This window comes from Balaenoptera physalus (assembly GCF_965194825.1).
Source record: "Balaenoptera physalus genome assembly, chromosome: 6".
NCBI lineage: Eukaryota > Metazoa > Chordata > Mammalia > Artiodactyla > Balaenopteridae > Balaenoptera > Balaenoptera physalus.
In genome coordinates, this window is record NC_138885.1 from 129,710,161 (window position 1) to 129,731,071 (window position 20,911).

General features: G+C 46.6%; 1 protein-coding gene across 11 annotated transcripts in view; it reads right to left on the reverse strand.

Annotated features, from left to right (window-relative positions):
- Positions 1-358: 358 nt before the first annotated feature.
- Positions 359-20,911, reverse strand: part of SP110 (SP110 nuclear body protein) — a 55,483-nt gene continuing 34,930 nt past the window's right edge. For 2 of the 11 annotated variants that reach the window (XM_082466428.1, XM_082466422.1), the window contains 6 exons: positions 16,828-16,941; positions 16,239-16,354; positions 15,471-15,579; positions 15,102-15,173; positions 14,380-14,520; positions 12,938-13,283 (listed from right to left, as the gene is read on the reverse strand). In XM_082466428.1, the coding sequence (XP_082322554.1) occupies positions 13,170-13,283; positions 14,380-14,520; positions 15,102-15,173; positions 15,471-15,579; positions 16,239-16,354; positions 16,828-16,941 (666 nt within the window). In that variant the 3' untranslated portion in view covers positions 12,938-13,169. The other 9 variants (XM_082466423.1, XM_082466427.1, XM_082466426.1 and 6 more) reach the window with 9 other exon arrangements.

A 20,911-nucleotide genomic window follows, 5' to 3' on the forward strand; every position in this document is an offset into this window, starting at 1 on the left:
TCTGAATATTTGTGACCCCCTACAACTCAAATGTTGAAATACTAATGCCTGCTGTGATAATATTAGTGGGGGGGGGGGGCGCGCTTAAGCCATGGAATTAGTGCCTTATAAAAGAGGCTCCAGCAAGGTCCCTAGGCCCATCCTCCATGTGAGGATATAACAAGAAATTTCAGAACAAACAGAACCATGACTTATGTTTCATAACTGTCATAGCTGATTTCATGGACAGTCCTATCATGTTTTTGGCATTTACAAAAATTTTTTTTCTCTGGGAATTCTTAGGAGTGGGGGCATATGGAACCCCATTTCTCTCCTCACCTTCTGTACACACTCAGCACTTCCGATGGCCGTGGAATTCGTGGCTTGTGGGCTCGGGTGTCCTTGACAGTTCTGAACTTGAAGGAAGCTGTAAAAAGACCCGCCTGGTTCCTCCTTCTTGCTTCTTTGGGGTGGGGTAGGCATTTCCTTGGGAACATTTAAGAAGAAGGCATATTAAGGAGGGGAAGTAATCCTTGGGCTGATGGGGTAAAGGTCAGAAATTGAAGGCAGGACTGGACATAGCAGGTCAATTCTAGACAGATGCGATGCAGGGGTAGAGGGTGTGGGGTTAGGGCCCAGACAGGATTTGGATCTGACTGGTAGACAGGAAAGGAATAAGCTAAAACCCTGGAACCTCAGGCAGCTCACAGCACATGCCACTTAACATAGGAATTTGCCTCTTTGTAGGCCATGCCCCCCGTGTGGCTCTCTCAGTGGTGCCGTTATCAGAAGAGACCCATTAAGAACCTGGGACCTAATGTGAAAATATCCAGCTTGGCTCACAGACCAGCCCGGCCTTTGGAATGAATCAGAGGGCAGAGACAGATCAACAGATGAGATGAGGAGTCTTGAATTCTTAATCCATTTGTTTCCTAAGTAAAAATGAGAGTTGCAGCAGCTAAGCTTACTGAGTTTAAAGCCTCTTGTTCCTTCCTCAAAATCTGTGGGCAAAACAGCCTGAGGTAATTGTCTCCAAGCCGAGATCAGAACTGAAGGTGCACAGGGGCTGGGGACCTGAGGCGGCTCCTGGGATTTCAGCTGGGGTCACGAAGAACTGGCAAGTCTCCCAGTGACTGAGTGTTTCTCGAGGCACCTGGGCTTGCCCTGGGCTGGCATTCTGGCTCCCCAGCAGTCGGGTTCAGCTCTGTCCCACCCCGTCACCCACAGCGTTATCTGGAGGCTGTGGGTAGTGGGCAGCTAGGGCTGGGTGGAAGCAAGGTCCTCACGCCTGCAGGCCGTTCTTGCCCTGTCTTGACTGGTCTGGGCTGTTCATCAAGGCAGGGCAGTAGGGGTGGACCAGGCCCCACAGCCAGATCAGGTAACGTAGGTGCTAGTGGTGCCAGCAAAGGCTTCTGCTTCCCAAGGTGGGGATGAAGGCGCTTCCATTGACCAGGCTCCTCTAAGCCTTCTTCTCAACTAGGCTTTGACCTTGGACTTCAGTATCCGTCCTTGGTGGGCCTGTGCTGCTCAGTTTCAGCGAGAATCCTGCTAAGTCGATTTAGAGAGAATCCCCCATCCTTGGTACCTGATCACCTTTGATATGCAATCACCCTCGACAGCTGGCCAAATCCTTCATCCCGCATTTTTGGTATCTGATCACCCTGCTTGCCTTCAGCAAGAATCCTGCCTGCTTAACCAGCATCCACTCTCCACCCCCTGACCATTGTTGTTTCCTATTAGTAATTTTCCATCCACGGAACCCCCGACCTGCTCCTCCGCTATAAATCCCCACTTGTTCTTTTTCTTTTTTTTTTCATTCATTTATTATTTATTTTGGCTGCACTGGGTCTTAGTTGCAGCATGCGGGATCTTTTTTTTTTTTTAGTTGTGGCATGCGGACTTCTTATTTGCGGCATGCGGGCTTCTTGGTTGTGGCATTCATGTGGGATCTAGTTCCCCGACCAGGGATCGAACCTGGGCCCCCTGAGCTCGAGAGGGATATACTGGCAAACGAAATAGACAGAATATTGTCCTTGAGGAACTTACATTATAGTGGCAAGAGACAGACACCGAACACAATAAACAGACAACATGGAGTGCTAGAACATGATCAAAGGGGCCCTATGGAAAGCAAGCCACAGGTGAGAGGGAGTGGGAGAGAGACGGGAGGGTTGCAGGGTTGGCCTCCCCAAAAGGTGACATTTGAACAAAAACCTTCAGGATGGGAGAATGAACCATGGACAATTGCAGGCGGAGGAACCTTCTAGACACAGGGACGTGCTGGTGCAAAGGCCTTGAGCAGGGGCTGCCTGGTGCTCCAGGCACAGAGAGGGGGCTGGAGGAGGAGGAGTGAGAAGGGGAAAGCCCACCAAGGGGAGAAGATGAGAGGAGGGCCCCCCGTGAGGACCCTGGGGCTTTCCCCCTGCGGGTGGAGTAGATAAGAGCAGTCTGGCCGCTGCGCTGGGAAAAGGCTTTGGGATTGGGGCCGGGCAGTGTAGAAGCAGGGAGACAGGGAAAGCTACTGCAGACACAGGCAATGGTGGCTTCCAGCGAGGTGGGGACGTGTGGGCCGCTCTCTGGGTGTGTCACTTAAAGGCAGAGCCAGCAAATCAGGGGCCAGCTCTTTGGTGGCTGTGGCTGTTGGCCATCTTCTGGCTTCTGGTCTGGAATGTCACCGGGCCTGGACCTCGGGATAGATCAGGAATTTCCACCCCGGGGAGCTGGGGGAGGGATGGGGTCAGAAGCCAGCAGGGATGACGCCTGGCTGTGAATGTCTCTGAGAAAAACTTCCCCTTTCGCCCCTTTCAAAAAAGGTTTAAAGGAAAACGAAGAACAAGAGGCAGCCAATCTCAGGAATTCCACCCTTGCAGCTTCCCTCAGTCCCTAGTCCCCTGGGCTGGGGTCCCTGTTCTCTTTGGAGGTGCCCCTGCCTGAGCTCAGCGGGGGTTGTGGATTCTGGCCAGCGTGACAGAAGCTGGTCACTCGTGCTGTGCCTGGGCCGAAGCATGATGGGACTTCAGCTCCATGGGCCACTGATGGGCAGGGTGGTGGGGGTGGCCCTGGGACACACAGGTCAAGGGCAAGGAGCTCTGGCTGACCTCCAGGATGGCAATGACTTAGCTTTATTGAGCTGCCACTGCGTGCCAGGCACTTTGCATACATGGTTGGATCAGATGATGCTTCTTCCCTTCTGAGAAACTGGGATGATTAATTTGGGGCCGGGCAGCCTCCATTATCTGTCAGTGAAGGAAAACTTGACATACTCCAGTGCTGGAGGCAGTGCTGTTCTTAGCAGAACAAAGCCCAAGCCAGGCTTACTAGTTCTCAAGAAATGACTTCCGTAAAGAGAAGAAAGTTAAGTAGAAGGACTCTGCCAGCTCGATAGAACTATGAATCTTGCCTGGGGGTCAGGAGCGGGTGTCAGAAGGAAATGAGTTCTTCAGGGTAAGGTGTGCTTTGATCTTATGTATTTTAGGACGGAAGCTGAAGCCTAGAGTAGACCCCCCCCCCCATACATCACCTCCTGCTCCCCTCTCCTGCCACAGCGTTCCTTCTCTCCCATCCCCACTTCACCCCCTGGAAAGCCCAGACAGTGGAACTTGATCCTTTGAAGCACGGAAAGGGTGGTTATACTAGGTGCAACCCCCAGCTCCTGTCTCCCCTCCTCACCTGGTCCCTAGAGGGTGGGTGTCACCAGTGCTTCTGTCAAGACGTCGCTGCTTCAGTGCCTCCTTGGGGCCTCTGGTCCTTGGCTCTGGGCTCCTCCTGTCTTTACTTCTTGCTTCCCTATGCAGCCACTGCAGTAAAGCATTTTTACCCCGGGACCTGTCAGTATTCTGAATTCCTTGTTTTTCATAACTGCCTGTAGCCCAAAGATAACGGGGGTGCCTGGCGGCCACCTCAGGGTGATTTCACATTCAAGTATGATACCAGACCAACATCCAAAAAAAGCCTCAGAATGAATGTAAACATCTCAAGTCTCTTGAGATTGACCCACAGTAGAACATCTTAAAGATCCATCTTTCTGAAGTCCTGTTGGCAGCTGCTCACGAATGATCTTTTCTTCCTCTCTCATATGCTTCTGCCCCTCCCCCCTCGCCCAGTCTGGCCCACTGGGCTGCCTTTTCTTCTTGTCTTCCCTTCCCCCTTACTCTCAGCTGCTTCTCTTCCTGGTTTAGTTTTTTCTTTTGCAAATGGCTTCATTCTTCTCTTCTTACTAATTCTGAAAACCAATTATACTGAAATAAATGCTTAAGTAAACTACAAAACACTAAAGTTAAACAAAATAACCACAAAATCAACCAAACCACAAACAGAGGGCTGAGCCAGCTCTCGCTATTAAGTTGCAGGTTCCAGCACTACTGCTGGCACCACGGATACTGGTTAGATTTGTTCCTTTGTCAAAAGATAAAGACCAGTCTTATCTTAGGAAAATGGACGCCAAACTGAATTGGGGCAGAAAAGGGTCACTTAGAAAACTTGTTGAAAACACTACTTCCTGGTGCTCAATCATAGAAATTCTCCTCCAGGACCAGGGACCTCGGAATCTGCATCCTCACAAGCTCCCTGGTGATTCTGAAGCGGTGGTCCATGGACCCATTCAATGGGAAACAGTCAGATGGGCAGCCATCTCAGGGGACCCCTCTTCAAACACCATCTGGTCAAATTTACTTTATTGGGACCAAAGACCGCTTTACTGGTGCAGCTTCTTCACCAGATCCCCACCCTTCAGCCTCCTGGAGAGCAGGTCTCATGGGACATTCTTAAAAATGAGAGCTTCTAGAATCCAAGTCTGAGGATGCCACTGGCCGTCTTCAGGGTGGGCCTACCACCAGACCCCAACCCGTTTAAGTGAAAAACTAGACTGCACGGCCGTCTCTCCAGCCACGTTGCTTATCACACCTCCGTTGTTACATTTTGCTAGCTGTGAGGTTGGAAGCTTGTGGTAAAGGACAGAAGGGCCCTCCTGTCACCGTAAGGAAATCTCCACCTAAATGTCAGAGGCCCAAGTGTGTGCCTAACCATGACAGTCCTGCTGGCTATTCTTAGCTCACCTAATCTGAGGACGACCTGGCACACGTCCTTGGCTGGCTTTCCTGCTACTGGATGCTCAATTACAGAGCCTCTCAGAGCACCTCTGCCCCCTTAAAAGCCCTCACTACTTCTTCTAGTGCCTAGTTCCTGCAGGAGCTACCTAGCGCCTCTGGAGAGGGTTCACACTGCCCCCTGGTGGTGAGGCAGGCTTGTACCATCGCCTGCAGAAGTCCAGAGAGCCTGCTGGGTTCTGAGGGGGAGTAGGAAAACCTCTCTGCGTTCTGCTCTGTCCGAATTCCCCAAAAAGCTCAGAACCAGGGCTAGAGGGTCCAGGGAAAACTGCTTTGAGCAACTGGAAACTGAGATGGCGTTGATATCAGGCACTGGCTACGCAAAAAAAACAGGGTCACGGTGCAGATACAGAAATAGCCAGATCTGCCCTTTGGCTGCGTCTGGGAAAATTTAGGCTGCATTGGCACTTGTAGGTGCAGAGGGGTGGCCCGCCTGCTTCATGTTAGGACCAATCCTCTGTCTTACTTTTTAAGAGGATGTGCTTCTCACACTGGAATACTCCTACCCTCAGGATGTGCTGGAGCATCTCTGGCTTTTCCTTCCGGTAAGTACTAACAGGTGCCCATGAACCTGAAGCCCTTTTCACTGGCCGCCAGAACCCACCTGCTTGAGGGCAGAAAGACTGGGCTCCCCTGCTTCCCAGCCCATTTTCATGGGCCCGTGAATCAGTCCAGAACCTATTCATAGGGCCAGCTGAGGCAGCCCCTCCATCTGCACCTCGATAGCTGGGCACAGTTGCAGCCCTGGATCTGGACAATGCAACCGCAGTGCCTGGTTGCTCTGCCTCTGCCCCCGGGCCGTGGAGCCTGGAGAACCTCACTGTTGCCCTTGTGAAATAAGGATGTTTCTGCCTCATCCCACCCCCTAGATGCCACAGCATTTGGCGTGTCACACAGTCACTCCACATTAAACAGACACTGTCCCAGGGCGGCGGGACAGAAGAGTTCTGGTATCAGCTGACATTCTGGACATGCAGCCACTCCTTCCTGCTGATCCTCAAGCCCCGTGTCCAGTCTGGGCCACTGTCCTCGCCGCTGAGTTCTTTCTTGAGGCCCCGTGCTATCTTCTGGAAAATTGGCCTCCATGTGACATCTGGGTGATGGAGGAGAGAGTTCCTGTGGCGTCTCTGCTCAACCTCTCTGTATATAATCAGATGCCAGCGGCTGCTCGTGGGGTGAGGTGTCTCCAGTGCCAGTGTGTCCTAGCTCTGGTTCTATCCAGCTAGGATGGCCGTTGGCACGTGGCCCGAGGAGTCCAGTCTGGGAGGGCCTCACTGAGTGGTACTCCCTTTTCTAGATGGCTCCTGAGATGCAACGGACCCCTGAGACCAGGGAAAAGTGTGTAAGACAATGGCTTCCTTGGATTTCATTATCTCAAGTGTCACTCCACAGTGGCAAAGTGAATAGTGTTTGTGCTTTTCTTTTTTTTTTTTTTTAGAACAAGAGTAAGGGAGTTCGAATTTTATTTATTTAATTAATTAATTAATTAAAATTTTTGGCTGTGTTGGGTCTTCATTGCTGTGCCCGGGCTTTCCCTAGTTGTGGAGAGCAGGGGCTACTCTTCATTGTGGTGTGCGGGCTTCTCACTGTGGTGGCTTCTCTTCTTGCGGACCACTGGCTCTAGGCGCACAGGCTTCAGTAGTTGCAGCACGCGGGCGCAGTAGTTGAAGTACGCAGGCCCTAGAGCACACGGGCTTCAGTAGTTGTGGCGCACGGGCTTAGTTGCTCCTGGGCATGTGGGATTTTCCTGGACCAGGGCTCGAACCCGTGTCCTCTGCATTGGCAGGCAGATTCTTAACCACTGCACCACCAGGGAAGCCCGCAATTAGCACTATTAAAATGCTAAAAGATTGTTAGGTTTAAAATATTGACCATAGAATTGCAATTGTTTAAAGTTAGTATATTTAAGTCTCATACTAATGGCCTAAGAGGAAGAGTGCTTTCTGAAATATCTTCTCCTTTTTAAAGTGATAAATAGGGAGGACAGAGCATGGATAAAGGATATTCTTGAAAGTAAGCCCGGAACAAATGGATCAGAAAGATTTAATGGAGCTGAAAACAGAACCAGATATGTATATTGAAAAGGCTCAGTGTGCCAGGTAATATCAATGGTAAGAATATTACACTGAATCCGATTCTGCCAAAAATAACTAAACACATAATTACAAAGATAAAGGGGGAATTTCATACATTTTCACACACTAGCAAAGAAACAGAATTCTGACTGAACTCAGACATTAGAGTTGTAGAACAAAATGCTCAAAGACAGTGGAACAAAGTCTAAATCAATTTTGAAGATGAGAAGTTGTGATAAAATATATATTGTAGTGCAATATGTTGTTAGTTAATGAAAACAACAGAAGACATTCTGAGATATGCAAAGACTCAGAAAACACACCAAGCATGTACTCTTCTTTTAAAATTACTTAAAGATATACTTCAGTCAACAGAAAGATGGATCAAAAAAAGAAGTATGGAGATATCATGGCAAGAAAAGACCAGTGGGGAAACTTAAATGTAAGAACAGAAAACATTAATATTGTTCTCATGAATATGGATTATCATAACACAAATTTTTAATATTTGCTTTTGAATTATGTTATATGATATTTGACATGATTATAATTTATATATATAATATAAAAATAGCAAAATAATGACATATAAATAATTGAATAAAATTAAAATAATTAATATAGAGTAAAAGACAGAAAAATTAATGATAATGAATATCTATATTATTATACAGTGGATAGACAGGAATTAGGGAGCTGGTGGGTATAAAAGTGACAAACACCTTGGCTTAAATATGTGGCACATTAAAATATTTTATTTTGGGCTATGACTTTTGAAGAATAAATTAAAAATAGATTTGGAAAACTTGCAGGTAAATAGAAGAATTACTGTTACAATGCTTTCCAGAAAAGAAGATGAAAACAAAGAAAATGTAGACAAAAAATATGAACATATTCAAAAGAGAAAGAATAAAATGATAGAAATAAGACCAACTATAAACAATAAATGCAGTAGATGACTTCTTAGAAAAATATAAAAGTGGACCTGATTCAAAAAGCAGTAGAGTGTTTTCCCTATGTTTTCCTCTAAGAGTTTTATAGTGTCTGGTCTTACATTTAGATCTTTAATCCATTTGGAGTTTATTTTTATGTATGGTGTTAGGGAGTGTTCTAATTTCATTCTTTTACATGTAGCTGTCCAGTTTTCCCAGCACCACTTACTGAAGAGGCTGTCTTTTCTCCATTGTATGTTCTTGCCTCCTTTGTTGTAAATTAGGTGACTGTATGTGTGTGGGTTTATCTCTGGGCATTTTATCCTGTACCATTGATCTATATTTCTGTTTTTGTGCCAGTACCATACTGTCTTAATTACTGTAGCTTTGTGGTATAGTTTGAAGTCGGGGAGCCTGATGCCTCCAACTTCGGTTTTCTTTCTTAAGATTGCTTTGGTTATTTGGGGTCTTTTGTGTTTCCATACGAATTGTAAAATTTTTTGTTCTAATTCTATGAAGAATGCCATTGGTAGTTTGATAGGGATTACACTGAATCTGTAGATTGCTTTGGGTAGTATAGTCACTTTCACAATATTGATTCTTCCAACGCAAGAACATGGTATATTTCTCCATCTGTTTATGTCATCTTTGATTTCTTTCATCAGTGTTTTCTGAGTACGAGTCTCTAGTCTCCTCAGGCAGGTTTATTCCTAGGTATTTTTATTCTTTTTGTTGCGATGGTAAATGGATTGTTTCCTTAATTTCTGTTCTGAATTTTCGTTGTTGGTGTATAGGAATGCCAGAGATTTCTGTGCATTAATTTTGTATCCTGCAACCTTACCAAATTCATTGATTAGTTCTAGTAGTTTTCTGGTGGCATCTTTAGGATTTTCTATGTATTGTATCTCATCTACAAAGAGTGACAGTTTTACTTCTTCTTTTCCAATTTGGATTCCTTTTATTTCCTTTTCTTCTCTGATTGCCATGGCTAGGACTTCCAAAACTATGTTGAATAAGAGTGGTGAGAGTGGACATCCTTGTCTTGTTCCTGATCTTAGTGGAAATGCTTTCAGTTCTTCACCATTGAGTATGATGCTTGCTAACACTCTTTGACATAAACCACAGCAAGATCTTTTTTGACCCACCTCCTACAGTAACGGAAATAAAAACAAAAATAAACAAATGGGACTTAATTAAGCTTAAAAGCTTTTGCACAGCAAAGGAAACCATAAACAAGACAAAAAGACAACCCTCAGAATGGGAGAAAATACTTGCAAATGAAACAACAGACAAAGGATTAATCTCCAAAGTATACAAACAGCTCATGGAGCTCAATATCAAAAAAAGAAACAATCCAATTAAAAAATGGGCAGAAGACCTAAATAGACATTTCACCAAGGAAGACATACAGATGGCCAAGAGGCACATGAAAAGATGCTCAACATCACTAATTATTAGAGAAATGCAAATCAAAACTGCAATGAGGTATCACCTCACACTGGTCAGATTGGCCATAATCAAAAAAATCTACAAACAGTAAACGCTGGAGAGGGTGTGGTGAAAAGGGAACCCTCTTGCACTGCTGGTGGGAATGTAAATTGATACAACCACTATGGAAAACAGTATGGAGATTCCTTAAAAAACTAAAAATAGAACTACCATATAACCCAGCAATCCCACTGCTAGGCATATACCCTGAGAAAACCATAATTCAAAAAGAGTCATGTACCACAATGTTCATTGCAGCAGTATTTACAATAGCAAGGACATGGAACCAACCTCAATGTCCATCGACAGATGAATGGATAAAGAAGATGTGGTACATATATACCATGGAATATTACTCAGCCATAAAAAAGAAATGTAATTGAATTATTTGTAGTGAGGTGGATGGACCTAGAGTCTGTCATACAGAGGGAAATAAGTCAGAAAGAGAAAAACAAATACCATATGCTAACGCATATATATGGAATCTAAAAAAAATGATACTGATGAACCTAGTTGCAGGGCAGGAATAAAGATGTAGACATAGAGAATGGACTTGAGGACATGGGGTGGGAGGGGGAAGCTAGGGCGAAGTGAGAGTAGCATCCACATAGATACATTACCGAATGTAAAATAGTTAGCCAGTGGGAAGCAGCAGCATAGCACAGGGAGATCAGGTCGGTGCTTTGCAATGACCTAGAGGGGTGGGATAGGGAGGGTGGGAGGGAGACGCAAGAGGGAGGGGATATGGGGACATATGTATGCGTGTGGTTGATTCACTTTGGTGTACAACAGAAACTAACACAGTATTGTGAAGAATTATACTCCAATAAAGATCTATTAAAAAAAAGAAGCAGTAGAATATCTGAATAGTCTAATCACCATGGGAAGACAGAGGATGTGGTCAATATTATCTCCCCAAAGTACTCTAGGCTATATCATTTTAAGAGTTGGTTAATTTAAAATGCTGTAAACTATTTCAGAACATATAAAAAGATATAAAGTTTCATGAGTTATTTTACCAAGCTAGGATCACTCTAAATCTGACTATGGCAATATATGAAAACTTACAGAACTATTTCATTTATAAATACAAATGCAAAATCCTGAAAAAATACTCTCTGCAATGGTATATTGAATATATAACAGAAACAAAAATAAATTCCACACAAATTTAGAATTCGGCTTAGTTTTGTTTTCATAGTGTTATGAGTATAGAAATTCTGAAACTATTATTGTTGTAGTTTAGAGTTGAGCAAATGAGTAAACATATTATTGGATAAGAGAGACACAGATATTGCCTGGAGGAAAATATGGAAGAAGCCTGTGGTGTTGGATGGGAATTAGAGGGATATAATATTTATAACTCATGGGATTATCAAGGAATGTTCTCTGGCCCAGGATTGGGGGACCTGGCAACATGCACCTCACTTGATTTCTAAATTGCTGTGGACCAGTGACTGCTATGTGCTACCCATTTCCCCCTGTTTGAATGCAAGTGTCTACAGTGGTTATTCTGTATCATCATTATATTTGGAAAGACTAACTTGTCCTTCAGTTCACAGGTCTTTGGTTCCAGAGGAGGTGCACCTGAGGGGCCACATCCAAGGAACCACACCTAAGGAAACTTATCTGATCTGAACCTGATTTAGATGCTGAGGTCCTGGACTTTGATCCAGTGCTGCAATGAGTGAGACTTCTTGCGGGGGGGGGGGGCAGGCGGTGAGTGTCCTTTGCATGTGGGAAGGATGTGAATTGCTGTGGTCAGAGGGTGGGCTATGGTAGGGTGTTTCTGAAGACGGTGGCAACATTTCTTCCCAAGCAACATTCCCTTTGTAATGTGAGTTTGACATTCATCTCATCAAGAGGTACAGCCTATTTCCCCTCCTTTTGAATTTGGCCCAGTGATTTGCTTAGACCGATGGTATGTGGCAGAAGTGACACTGTGCAAGCATGAAAGGGCTTAATCAATACGATGTGGAGCAAAGATAAGGCATCCACATGGAAGACTGCCTGAATTCCTGACCCACAGACTAGTGAGTCATTAAATGATTGTTCCTTGAAGCCACTAAACTTTGGGGTCATTTGTTACACAGCAATAGGTAGCTAATACACTATCAAAGAGTGCTGGGGTCACTTCAAAACAACTCAGGAACCAACTTGAAGAGACTCTCACTCACTGAAGATAAGCAATTTGAGCAGCAATAAAGATATTAACTGCAATGGTCTAGAGCATATTAAATATATTTAAATCCATGAGCTCAAGATACGTTAAAGGAAAAAAACTCCTTGCTTATCTTTAGAGGCTATTAGGGAAACAATTCATTAATTTGAACACTTTAAATAAAGATCCATCATTTATCTTGCATTTCCTATACAAACTGTATTTCAAGCTAACCAAATGTTATTGAAGGGAAGCTCTTTGCAGAAGAATTCTGACTAATAAATATAGAATGAATAACAGAATCTAAATATCATCATTTTGGGGACTTCCCTGGTGGTGCAGTGGTTAAGAATCCACCTGCCAGTGCAGGGGACATGGGTTCGATCCCTGGTCCAGGAAGATCCCACATGCCACGGAACAACTAAGTCCGTGTGCCACAACTAGTGAGCCTGCGCCCTAGAGCCTGCGAGCCACAGCTACTGAGTCCATGAGCCGCAACTACTGAAGCCCACGCACTCTAGGGGCTGCGTGCCGCAACTACTGAGCCCGCGCACCTAGATCTCATGCTCCGCAACAAGAGAAGCCCCCGCAATGAGAAGCCCGCACACCGCAACGAAGAGTAACCCCCGCTCGTAGCAACTAGAGAAAACCCGTGCACAGCAGCAAAGACCCGACGCAGCCAAAAAAAATCATCATTTTGCAAACCTTAGTGAAATGTGCTTAGGCAATGAGCATCAGTGGCTGCTAAAATCATTAGGGGAAAGGGTGATGTATAACAGATGGGTCAGGCTGGTAACACCTGAACCTGCTGGATGATCTTAACATTACAAACGAATACACAGATCCCCCTGTGAAGTCTCTTTACTAAAAAGCCAAATCGAAATACCCCTCCACCCCTCGCCCACCCAAACCTGAATCTAAGCAAGCCTCTAGTTCTAACTTCTACTTTACAAAAAATGCCAGGGAGAAAAAAACATGCCACTAAGGGGATGTAGAAAAATCCAGAATATGAAAAATGTTATAGGACAAAGACCCCAGGTTATCCAAAGAGTAGACAGCAAGGAAAAAAGGCAGTGGGGAATTTACAGATTAAAAGAGCCTTAAGAGATAGATTAGCCAAATTCAGTGTGTGGAAGCTGTTTGGATCCCAATTCAAACAACACTTGTAAAAAGATTTATGAGACAATGGGGAGAATATGAACTGTGATGGGGTATTTAATAGTATTAAGGAAATATTTAACTCTTTTGAGGTGCGAAATATAAAAAGAAACAATAAAAGGTGGTGGAGGGTGTGGCAATGCTCTGAAGGGTCTGGATTTGAGTCAAGAGGCAACCAATAACATTCCAGACTCGTTGGCAATCTAAGGATGGCCAGGGCCACATCATCTGGATCCTGAAGTTGGGATGCCTTAGTTCGTCCAGAACAGGATCAAGGAGGAATCTGGAAGCTGTTCTTATTGGCTTCATGAAAAGTAAGCACTTCTTTGAGGTTCTTTTCAAATTCTGCCTCTAAATCCAGTCCTACCTGACCAAAGTCGGAAGCCTGAAAGAGAAAAAAGCAAACACACAGAGGTCTAAGGACGAAGGATTAGGACCAGCAAATCGCTCGTGCTTTTTCAGGAGCCCTGTCCTCCCTTTCCCAGATGCTGTGTTTCCCCAGCCGTCAGGCAGAATAGGTGGGAAGATGCTGCCTGCCGCTCAAATGTTCAAATGCATGAGACTCTGCCCGGTTGTTAACTTGGACCTGACAGGCGATCTGGACCGATGAGCCGATTTTGACCCCTGCAAAGCCCGAGTTTGGTGCAAAACAGAGAAAGATAAAGCTTTTCTTGAAAGCCCACTCTCTGAAGACAGGATGACCCTTCTGTTCTCCAAGGCTAAGACTGTGCCAGGCATCAAGGGCCTCCCTGGCTTGACTCTTTCCCCTCCAGCTCCATGGATGGACACCAGTTTACAGTCTGTGGCTCATGAACATGCCAACTTGTGGGATGCAGGAGAGGAAGGAGGCTCAGTGGAGATGAGAATCTACCCTAGATACGTCCCAAGAAATATCTGTATAAGTGAGAGTAAAAATCAGGGAAAACTCAATAAACTAAAGTTAAGAATGCCTTGGATTGCAAGGTAGCTCAACTCGTTGACTCTCCCTTCTAACGAAGGATGGAGCCGACACCAGCTGAAGGCAAATCCGGATGTTTGAGTCCACTGGGAAATTCAAGAGTAAAAATTCAAGCATGAGCATCCTGAATGTTTAATTTATTTCATTTAAATTAATTAATTCATTTATTTCCGTGTTTCTGAGGCATGAAGGACCATGTAAGCATCAACTGCCTTCCCCCTAGTTTGAACAAGGAGGTAGGATGAAATTGACTACTCGGTGGGAGTAGCGTATCTTTCTGAAACTGAGGATGGATTTCTTTTTTCAGGTACCGTTCACAAGGATCCTTCCCTGTCCTGCTTGCTGTTCTTTTTGACATCCTCCTCTCCACCTCTGGGATTTGGAGGCAGTTTCCTTCTACAATCCTTGTCTTTTTGAGCTCTCCCCGGGACAAGACTGGGTAAGATTCTTGCAAAGCTCTGCTGCGCCAGAAATGAGGGGAAAGTAGAAAGCATGTGAAACGGAGGCAGGAAATGCCCTTTACCTTGTAAAATGTTTTATGGTTGCGAAATATCAGGCGCATGTCCCGTAGAAACCAGGCCACTGTGTACACTTTCTCAGCCAGCCTTTCCTTAACCAGGTCCAACCACATGGCTTCCCTAAAGGGCTCACCATAATCTCGAATCTAGGGGCAAAGCCATCAAAGAGGTGATGTTAGCGTAGCCACCATCGCTGAAATGGATCCAACAAAAGCCTTTATTTCCAGGGTAATACTGATAATAACATCCGACATCTATGTGCCGGGCATTGTTCTAAGCTTTGCCACTATATTAACATAGGATCTCCACAACAACCCTAAGAGATTGGTACTATAATTACCCCTGTTTTATTGATGAGAAACCAAGGGATGGAGAAGTTAAGTAACCTACCCAAGATTTCACAGCTAAAAACTGGTAGAGCTACATTGAACCCACAGTTCAAGTCTCCTGAGTCTGTACCCTCAACCCTATGCTCTCTCTAAGAAAGACGTTCCCACAGAAGAGAAGGAGAAACTGAGATACAGGGCAGGAGAAGCAACTCGTCTGTGTCCCAGAGCTGGTATGCAATGGGGTGGAGTTTGAATCAGGCAGTGCTACTCCAGAGTCTGCAGCTAAACCTCTGCTCTCTGCAAACAGAGGTACCTGCAGGACGCACACTCCATGTTTCTAGAATGAGTTTAACATCAGAGAGATGCCCAGAGGATGAGAAACATCTAATAGGACTTACATTACATGGGATCTCCGTAAAGAAAGAGCTTTGTGGATGACAGTAGGCTTTCAAGAGGAGAAACTCACATTTCTGTGAAGTGCGAAGAGGGATTTAAAGGGAAATGTTATTTGGAGAAAGTGAAGCCAAGCCTTTGCCCAGGTACCACAAACAGGAGCAGCCAAACACAACCAGACTTCCGACCCCATTTGCCAATGCACCATGATGGGGGGTCGGGGTGGTGGTTGAATTCTGTTTGTCCTCCATGTTTGGGCACTGAAGCTCCATCCTCTGAAGTGAGACACTGCAGGCTTCCTTTGGGTGCCCTTCCCTGGACCCTTTGCCTCTTTGAGCGGAATGGGGTAGGCTTGGGGTTCCCATCCGACTCACCAACTGCTCCTCGGGCTGCATCTGCCTTGCCAGGACCCCAGATTGCCCGAGACACTGCTGGCTTCCAGAAGACTCCTTCATCCTGCAGAAAGTGCAACTCCACGGGCTCCTGAGGGGCCGGGCATAAGTGAGCGAGGGCAAGGTCCCTGGAAACAGTCACCGTTTTCCTTTCAGGAACGGCTGATGGGCGCAGCCGGGGATGAAGGGGACACCTCGCAGAGTCTCCAAGACCCCCAAGGGGGGGATCTCCCATCAAGGCAGAGACACAGGGGTCCGTGTGGTGTCAGGTGGTGTCAGGGTGAGTGGTGGGCTCTCCTTCCCCCCCTCAGAGCTGCTGGGAGCACAGGGGGCCCTGCCCACCAGGCCCAAGTATTGGAAACTGGGTCTTAAACCCCTGGGGGACCCAGGCTCCATCAGCCTGTTGAGACCCTGGGGAAATGGGAGAAGCAGGCCACGTTTCCTGCCTTTTCTGAATACTTACAGAACACAGACAACTGGTGTTTTTCGTCCCTTACCCTCCTTGGACAGGAGTCTGGGTTACGAAACTAGGAAAGGCCATCTCCCAGAGGCAGTGGCAGTCAGGGTGGCTCAGCCACAGACTCAGACACTGATACCAGAGGGAACACAGGCTGCTGTCCCACTGGGCTGCGCGGGGTCACACCGAGTCCAGGATGCTCACAGGTCCTGCTCTTCCAGCTGGAGATGCGCGACCAGAGGCGGAGCCTGGGCAAAGTGTACGCGCACGAGGCGGGGCTGCGTCTCACTAACCTCTCAGTCTCCGCAGGTGGGATGTGACAGTCCTCGTGAAAGGCCCTTGGACAAGTGTCACAGCAGAGCAGCGGCCCCCCTCTACAGCATACCTCACATTCCCTGGAGTTTTCCTGCTAGAAAGGGAGATAATGCGGGCACCGCTGGGATCAGAAAGAACCGCGGACACTGACACTGCGGGAATCTGGAACACGGCGGAGTTCGTGTCCCACTAGACGCTTGGGCCTGACCCAGCGGGGCGCGCACTGGGAACGCCCGCAGACGGAGGACGAGCCCGGCCTTGCCATCGCGGAAGAGCAGGCGGCAAGAATTGCCACATCGCCACGTGAACCACAGATAGTCAGAGCTGGAAGGGGCCGGAAGGTCATTTAAGTCCTTAGTACACCAAGCGTGGTCTGAGGACCAGCGATTGTCTGGGAGCTGGTTAGACTCGCAGACCTACTGAATCGAAATTCGCCTTTTAACAGGATCCCGGGGCGGGTTTGTAAGTACACAAAATTGGAGAAAACACAGCTTTGGGCAACTGTCTCATCTGACAAGCCTTGGAAAGGAGGAATGCTTTTTCTCTGCAGTCAAAGTAAATTAGTACCTGAGTTAGGTTGGCCCCAAGGCTGCCCGTGCCTGGGTCAGAGCTCTTTTCATCCGCTGTGCGCCGTGCCAGGCAAACGTGTTGGCAACTCAGAGAACAGTCTCTGATGTTATGCTGACACACAGAAAGAAAGATATACAAAGACAGAGAGCTGCTGTGTAAATGTGTTGTTTCGGGGGCCTGAGGAACCATAGGGGTCTTTCTCATGGCCTTAAAACGTAGTAAATTCTACAAGTGATTTATGTGAGGAACACGGTCTTTACGGCTGGATAAATATTCACAGGCAGGAACCCCGGTTCCGCTCCCAGCCCCACAAGACAGACGGTGTTGGGCTCCACGCGCCCAAGGGAACATTTTTTCTGCACTAAAGGTGGGAGTCGGGAAGAGGGGTCCTTCTGCCTTTGCCCGACTGTGATACTGTCCCCCCCAGATGGATGGAAGGTGGTCAGGAAATAGACCATCAGGACCTGGAGCAAAGGCTCGAAGGGCCTGGGAATCACTTACACCCAAGGAGAGAAACCCTGGCTCTACCCTCAACCGTCCATAATACAAATACGAGGACCCGGGCAAGGGCCTAAGGGATGGACATGTTTTGTCCATTCGCAAAACTAGCCACTCAGCCAGAGTGAAAAATCTTCTTGATCCGGGACTCTGTTCATCTCTCTTAACTGGGGAGGCTTCCTGCTCAACCCCTCCACTTACTAGGCCCCAGGGCCTCATAAGGAGGACTCCCCGACCCTGAATGTCAGGGAATCTTTCCGGCCTTCCCATCCTGAACTTGTCAGTCTGTCTTTCTCTGTTCTTGCGGTTGACACTCTACGGCCATTCTTGCCTCTGACTGGACACCTGGCCTGCCCTGGTCCAGAGTACAGATGCCAGTTCCCAGATAGCCCAGGCCGGCCCACTCCTCCTGGCTGAGACCCCGGTTGGGTCCAGAGCCTTGAGCACCATTGCCACTCCTCACCCCACCACCCTTGCCATACTCTGGAGTGAAAGTTTCCAGCACACATGATATGATAAAGAAATGGTAGAGAAAGGACATACAACCCCACAATCACATTCTGTAATAAAGAGTTTGACTCCGGCTTTCATGTTTGACTGTTGATGGCCTCAAGCCCAACTTCCCCTCTTGGCACATCTGGGCAAGGTGATGGGAAAGCTCGTGATCTCCCTCCCTCGACCACAGTGAGACGTTCAAGCCAGACAGACCCCGCCCCGGCAAGGGGGTCCTCACTTGCCCCACCATAATAAAACGTTGGGCCACACCCTCTTAGCTCAAGCCATTTTCAGATCAGCTTGGGTGGCCTACCTTGCCTCTTCCCAGAAAGACTCTGTATGTGGGTAATAGATCTTTCATTCTCTCTTGGTACATGTGTTGCATCATTTGTTTCACTATCTGAACCCACTTGGGTTAGCAAGCTGGAGTCTGGGTGACCACCCCCCCCCCAGGGGTCTTTCTCCTCTTGCTGTGGATTGCTAACTGGCTCTGCTCCCTGCTGGCTTACGCTTTGAGCTGTGTGGCTGGCTGCCGCGCCACGGCACTGTGGTTGCGGGCATCCGCCATGAGGCACCATTCACTCTTTCCAAGTTTAAGAACAGGCCAAACTGGGCAGTTAAATGGAGAAAAAGTAGAGATCATCACTCTTGCTCTAAATATATAGATCTTGTATTAAAAGTTTCTATCCTCGAAGGCCTTGCTTTAATCTATACTGAGTTCTATCAACTATTTTAACAGAGAGGAAGGTCCATGGGCTCCATTTTATAAAGCTGATTGTGTCAAAGATTTAATTTTATTTTACTTTATTATTTGTTGGGTCAGAACATCCATGCCCACTACAGGATATTTTCGGGCAATGAGTGTTATGACCTCGGGGCATTTAGGTAAGGCAACAGTTTTGATGGTTAAGGTAAGGTATACCAGTTTGTCCTCTGTTATATGTTTGGTAAATCCCCTAGGAGGGTAGCGGGTACCTTGTTTAAATTTAGTGGGATACAGTTACTCACAAAGGAGCCCCACCCATTAAGGTCCCTATACCCAATATTATTGCAATTACTGATGCCATCCACTTAGCAAGTAGTAAATGCTTTACTGTCACAGATTTGGCTAATATGTTCTGTTCTGTGCTTATTTCAATAGCATCTCAGCTGCAGCTGGCCTCCACCTTTGCAGGGATACAACACACCTTTACCTGGCTACCATGGGGTACCTCTACAGCTTTGCCATCACACACAGTCTCTGCAGGCAAAATTGTGACTGCATCCAACTTCCCCCAGGAGCACAGGTATGACACAACACTGATGACATCCTTCTCCTTTGACATACTCATTCAGAATATACAACTACTCAGAAAGGAACTCAGGGAAAGGGAAGGGTCATCACCCCACACGCAGTACGAGGCCCTACCAGCTCAGCAAATTGCTGGGCTTTGTTTGGTCAGTTGAGGGCTTCTCTATTCCCGACACTGTCAAGAAACAATAATTGACCCTCTGAATACTCAATCGCACAACAACTGCCCAACATTTTTATCCCTTTTGAGTTCTGAAGGTAACATAGTCCTTATTCACAGATTTCACTTGTACCCATTTAAGCTGTTATTTGCAAATCAGCCCACTTTGAATGGGGACTCCTCAATAAAAGGCTCTAGAATTTGTCCAAAGAAACCCCCGAAAAAACAAAAGCAAAAACTATCAGTCCCACACTACATGCCATTAGGGTAGCATCTTCTGGCTGCATACGGGGCCCTTCTGGAAGTAGAGGCTCTCACGGGCCCTGAGCTGCCCATTTTGCCTTGGGTCAGGGGAGCAGCACCCTGCAGGGCAGCCACAAAACACATGTTTAGGGGCTTCCCTGGTGGCGCAGTGGTTGAGAGTCTGCCTGCTAATGCAGGGGACACGGGTTCGAGCCCTGGTCCGGGAAGATCCCACATGCCGCGGAGCAACTGGGCCCGTGAGCCACAATTACTGAGCCTGCGCGTCTGGAGCCTGTGCTCCGCAACAAGAGAGGCCGCGACAGTGAGAGGCCCGCGCACCGCGATGAAGAGTGGCCCCCGCTTGCCGCAACTAGAGAAAGCCCTCGCGCGGAAACGAAGACCCAACACAGCCATAAATAAATAAATTAATTAATTAAAAAGAAAAAAAACAAAACAAAAAAACACAAAAAACCCCCACATGTTTATAGTATTAGCGTCAGATCTCTTGCTGGTACACATAAACAGAGCTAGACACCAGTGGAGACTGGGTATACTGCAGAGCGACAGTGACATGTTGGAAAACGTTGCTGGGGGAAAGGCCTGCACTGGTCCATTCATGATCAGAACTAAACTTTGTTTTCTTTATCTCAGTGTGGCTCCTGGTGGGGGGACTGAATGGGCAGCTCAAGTGTGCCCCTGGCTATCATTTGCTGACTTGTAGCGTTATGAGTAAGAAGGAACTATAATATTGGGGCCATTAATGATCTGGATTTTAAATATCTTTATTTTGTTTCTGGTTACAAAAGGAATTAATGATCAATATAAAAATTCCACCTGTACATAAATATATAATATGGAAGTCAAATGTATCCTGTAATCCCATCCCAGAATCACTGATTCTTTCAGATATTTATTTAGTCATAGCCTTACATATTCACATAAGCAAAATTGGGCTCCTTTACATGTTCTTTCCAGTTTAAGCTTCCTGAAGCTTTCTTGACCTTAAAACCCTTGGGTGGTTTTCCACTGACTGAAGGATGGGTCTATACCTGCAAACCATCCATCTTTAAAAAGTATTATTCTGTTGATGTATCAGTTTATTTTACAATACTGATGGACATCTGTATTCTTCCCTATTTTTTGCCATTACAAGGAGCCTCCCTAAACATAGCAAGATATTTCAAATCAGCATGGAAAAGATGGTTTATACAGTAAACAGCTTTGGGGGACCATTGCCATATAAACTTTGAATGAATCCAGCCAAGTGTCAGGCTAACCTCCAGGGCAAGATGGGAGAGGCACCACTGCCTCTGCTGGAGGTTCATATCTAACGGGAAGCTCATGAATGGGACTCGGGGCTGGAAGTTGTATTTACGGAAGTAAAGACAGCTGGG